This window comes from Geospiza fortis, unplaced genomic scaffold, assembly GCF_000277835.1.
Source record: "Geospiza fortis unplaced genomic scaffold, GeoFor_1.0 scaffold92, whole genome shotgun sequence".
Lineage (NCBI taxonomy): Eukaryota > Metazoa > Chordata > Aves > Passeriformes > Thraupidae > Geospiza > Geospiza fortis.
This window is the reverse complement of record NW_005054389.1, coordinates 958669-963394: the sequence shown is the minus strand read 5'-3', so window position 1 is coordinate 963394 and position 4726 is coordinate 958669. Positions and strand designations below refer to the sequence as shown.

At 42.3% G+C, this 4726-nt stretch overlaps 1 protein-coding gene across 1 annotated transcript; it reads left to right on the top strand.

Annotated features, from left to right (window-relative positions):
- The first annotated feature begins 257 nt into the window (after window positions 1-257).
- Window positions 258-4399, top strand: NRBF2 (nuclear receptor binding factor 2). The gene is made up of 3 exons (XM_014308874.2): window positions 258-337; window positions 1737-1777; window positions 2850-4399. Exons 2-3 carry the CDS (start codon window positions 1754-1756, stop codon window positions 3564-3566), a joined length of 741 nt encoding a protein of 246 aa, XP_014164349.1. The 5' UTR covers window positions 258-337; window positions 1737-1753; the 3' UTR covers window positions 3567-4399.
- Window positions 4400-4726: the final 327 nt, after the last annotated feature.

Sequence of the window (4726 nt, the reverse complement as noted above, 5' to 3'; positions counted from 1 at the left end):
TTCAAAGTATTTTGTTGTGTACACACCAGTTTTGCTGCATTAACAAACTTCACTTCTTACCAGTACAGACTCTTGTAAGATACTATTAAAGAAGTGCAACTGCAAAGCTTGGAAGGGAGTGAAAATCTGAGCCTAAAAGCCTGAGAACTGGAGTCAGTACAGGTTTTCCACATGTATTGATTACTTTACAGAGAGGTATAACTATTTGTCCATTAACCCTCATTGATGTAATGTTGTTTTTTTCATTTTAAGGCTCACCAGCAAAGCAGAAAAGCAGACCGCTTGTTGGCAGCAGGGAAATATGAAGAAGCAATTTCCTGTCACAAAAAAGCTGCTGGTGAGTAGCTTATTTCTCACATTTCAGCACTTAAAATCAGTTTCTAGATTTGCATGCACCAAGACTGTCTTGAGTTCAAGAAGTGTTTGAACAATGTTTGGGCACATGGGATTCTTGGGGTGTCCTGCACAGCACCAGGAGTTGGCCTTGATGCTCCTGCTGGGTCCCTTCCAGCTCAGCAGATTCTATGATTCTGTATAAGTAGAATGTCTAGTTCCTTGCAAAATTTATATTTTTTAAATGTCAGGGGTTTTTTTCAGTCCAGATCAAGAACCCTTTAGAAAACTTTTTTTCTCCTGTGAGCAGCTAAAGTCAGACATTTCCAAAGTTGTTTAGATTGGGGGTGATTATCACTGTGAAGGCAGTTCTTGACTGAAGATGAAGCCAACACCTTGGGGTATGCACAGACTGAAGTTGTGTACCTGCTCGAAGCCAGTTGCTCTTTATACTTTGCATTTTCTTTACTGCTTTCATAGGCGAGGGCACAGTGCTTTCTCTGTTGGTAAAGGACAAATGTTTGCTTACAAAACTTCCCTTTCCTAATGTCTGCATCAAGGCAGCATGGAACAGGTGAGAGCTCCCCAGAACTTGAGCAAAACTTGCATCACAGACCTTGACACTGCGGGGACAGCCTCTCCTCTGTGAGATCTTGTGCTTTTACCTGTCCTTTAAATAGTCCTGCTTCACTTTTTGTGTTGGGGTCCCTCAGCTCTCTGACAGTGTGCAGCTCCTTGACAGAAGAAGAAAGGAGATCTTAACTGGAGTAACAAGTAGGGCATTTTCAGTGACAGGGCTTGTGTGGAGACAAAGTAAGTGGCTGCTCTGAACATGGTAACCTAGATACCAGGCATTCTGCCTCCATTCATAAATACTAGAAAACTCCATAAAGGGAGAAACAAATAGTTTCTTTGGTATTTATGAATACTCAGAGTGATGAGGGATTGCACTTACATTCTAAAATGCATACTTTTTGGTTTTTTTCACTTCATATACCAAGATAAAAGCCACAAATACACTGAATGTTTCTTGCTTTTGTCTTGCATCATTCCAAATTTGGTTGAGAATTTCTCATACATTGTCATTTTCAGCACTAGTAAGATATGATCAAAGTCTTTCTGGAAATTGCTGCTGCGCTAAAAACAAGCTGGAGTGACCAAAGCCAACAGGATACTATGGGAAGGGTGTAGGGTGCATTACAAGGTCTTACAGTAATTTTTTCAGACTTCTGAAAAACAGCAGGTGTTTCCAGCCACTGTAACTTGTAAATACTTTCCCTCTAGACTGCTGCCTTTATGTGGGGGTTGAGCACACAGGTCTGAAGGCTTTCCTTAGCTTTTCTGGAGGTGTTCAGGTTTCCCAGGCTGCCCTGAGTGCTGATGGATGATGTTCTGTCCCACAGGGTACCTCACGGATGCCATGAAGCTGACCCAGTCGGAGCAGGTGAGACCTGAGCACAGCAGCTGCCAGAACCATCCATAGCCCCATGCTGTCCCCATGGGTCCCCTTGGGTCTGATCACACCCCTCCTGGCCATTTGCCTCTGCAAAATTCTCTGAACTCTTGGCAACTGCACCAGGAGTTTCACAAGTGTGGTAATACTAATTTTCCTAGAGTGTTTTTCCAAGGACAAGAGAAACCTTAACCCATCCAAGGGGTCTCCAACTTTCTACTCTGTCAGACATTTTCAAGTATGTGACAAAACTAGCGTCATGTTTAACTTTATCTGTTAGTATTTTGCCAAGACAAAAAACCAAGCATCTCACCTACAGTTTGTCATTTTGGCTTAATGCATCCTGATTGGGGGATCTCTAGAACAACAGCCCTGACACTTTTTCTTATTCATTGCGTAAGTTTATCTGTGAATGTAGTAGTGTAGTCTGCTCAGTACTTTTGTACCAGCAGGCTTTGAATTTAGCCAGTATATGAAATGAAATAACCCTTGGAGATCAGACATTTGTCTTTGCTCCAATGGGTCATTCTTGTAGAAAAATGGTCTTTGACCCAGGTGAGTTCATAACCGCTGTGCCACCTCCTTCATTAAATATGGCTGAATCATTTGGGTCCATACCTGGCCTTGGAGCAATCTGCTGCTTCATTTTGGGTGTTATTGATACAGTTACACAGATACCTTCATAGAAGCATACAAAAAGTTTGCATTGTTTAGCCAGAGTGTGGCTGTGCATGCCAAGTGAATCTCTTCCTTCTTGGTGTTGGTCATAGGTCAGTTAAACTCTGGGTGCCTCTGCCCAGAGGTATTGTAGCCTGGTCAGTGACTTACAAACAAACAGACCAGTAGTTATGCTAAATCTGACATATCTGAATCTGTTGCACTGTACAAGCAATGAGCACTTCCTGTTGGACTTAATGTCTGAATAACAAAAGCTCCCCCCCTTGGGCATGCAGTGATGCTGTTGATGTAAATATTTACACACATGTAATTAATTCAATGTTTGTGAATATTTGGGTGGCATTAGGAATCACCAGCTAAATTGTTTAATCTTGTTCTTACTCAGGCTCAGCTATCACTGGAATTACAAAGGGATAGTCATATGAAACAGTTACTGCTCATCCAGGAGAGGTGGAAAAGGGCAAAGAGGGAGGAAAAGCTGAAAGCCCAGCAGAGTGCTGACAAGGAAGCAGCCGCACATCTTCAGACTTCTTACAGGCCATCTGCTGAAGACTCTGATGATCAAAACGTACTGGTTCCTGTTGCTCAGAAATACAGCTCTTCCACCGAGAAACATTCACAGGATATTCGGGGTGTCTTTGACAGGGACCCAGATACACTTCTGTTTCTGCTTCAGAAAAAAAAGGAGCCAGTGGAAGCATGTATTGGGAGTAAAGCGCCAAAAGATGACAAAACAATAATAGAAGAGCAGGCAACCAAAATTGCAGATTTGAAGCAGCTCATAGAATCTCTTGTAGCTGAAAATGAGAGATTAAGGAGAGAGAATAAGCAGTTAAAAGCAGAAAGAGCTAGACTCCAAAAATCTCCAGTAGACAAGGAGTTGGATGTAGACACTGACTTTGTGGAGAAGTCAGAGTTGTGGGGTCTGCAGCAGCACTCAGAATCTGCTTCTTCAGCTGCAACTTGGCAGAAGTTTGCAACAACTGCTGGGAAGGCAAAGGACATTCCAATACCCAACCTTCCCCCCCTGGACATCCCGTCCCCGGAACTCCCGCTGCTGGAACTGTCTGATGATATACTGAAAGGACTGATGAATAGTTAAAAACCAGGAAAAGTGCTCAGTGTAGTTACCCAAACTTGAGAAAAGGGAAAGCCACCAGGACAATGGTGATCTGAGGGCAGAAACATTTACCACAATCCTACTGTTGGAGAAAAGGCATTAAGCAACTTTGTTACTGTGAAATACACATCATATCTGATTTTACTTCATGGAAGTTAAAGGTACCATAGTTGGTATAAGATGGTGATCTCTTTAGTCTTTCTCCCAATGTTTCAAACCAAATGACTGCCTGGAGAATGTTTCAAGTAACACAATCCTTCAGGGTTTTTGAGTATGCTATATGTAATAGTTATCTATAATGCCATAAATGATGGTGCAGAACCTAACTGTTATGGTTGCCAGTTGGCTGCCACTTCATATTGAAAAATGCTTTCTAGCATGAATTTAAACTGTGCATTTCATTATGCATAACTTTGTTAATTCAGATACAGTGCAATTTATACACCTCCTAGATGGATTTATGTGCCACACTCTGTATTCCTGACCATGTTAACCTCAAGTCAGGAGAGATTTTAATTTCCATGCTATGAAGGAACCAACTTACTCGTTCTGTCGATGTGGGTTTTTTGGGGGGTTATCTGTTTACATAACTAATCAGGGTGCATTGAATCTAGCTATTGGTTTCTGTATAAAGTGACATGGTTTAAAATGAAAAATCTATACTTAAGGTAAAATACCCTTTTTGTTTTCAGTGATGCATGAATGGAAGTAATTCTAGCTGGCAGTATTTGATTGAAAAAGAAATTGTTTACAGCTTAACCTGATTCAAAAAGGATAGGAAAATAAAAACCAAGGTGTTTTGACACTGTCTGTTACATCTGTACAAATGTTGCCAAGTATAAAGAACAAATTAATACTTGTACTAAGTGTTAGGATACACCTACAGCTGACCTTCCATGTTCATCATCCAGCAAATTCAAGAAAGCTGGGATGAATTCAGAGGGCCTTGCCCACCTGTGGAGTGACCTGGCTGACAGCCGGGTTCCAGCCCCGTAGAGCACTGGAGCATCAGCAGAGCAGCTCCATGGATTTGCTGGGGGACAGCCCAGCAGGAGCTGTAGGAGCAGTGCTGAGGGTGCTGGCTCTGAGCAGGGCCCTGCACACCCCAAGGGTGCTGGCTCTGAACAGGCTGTGCACACACC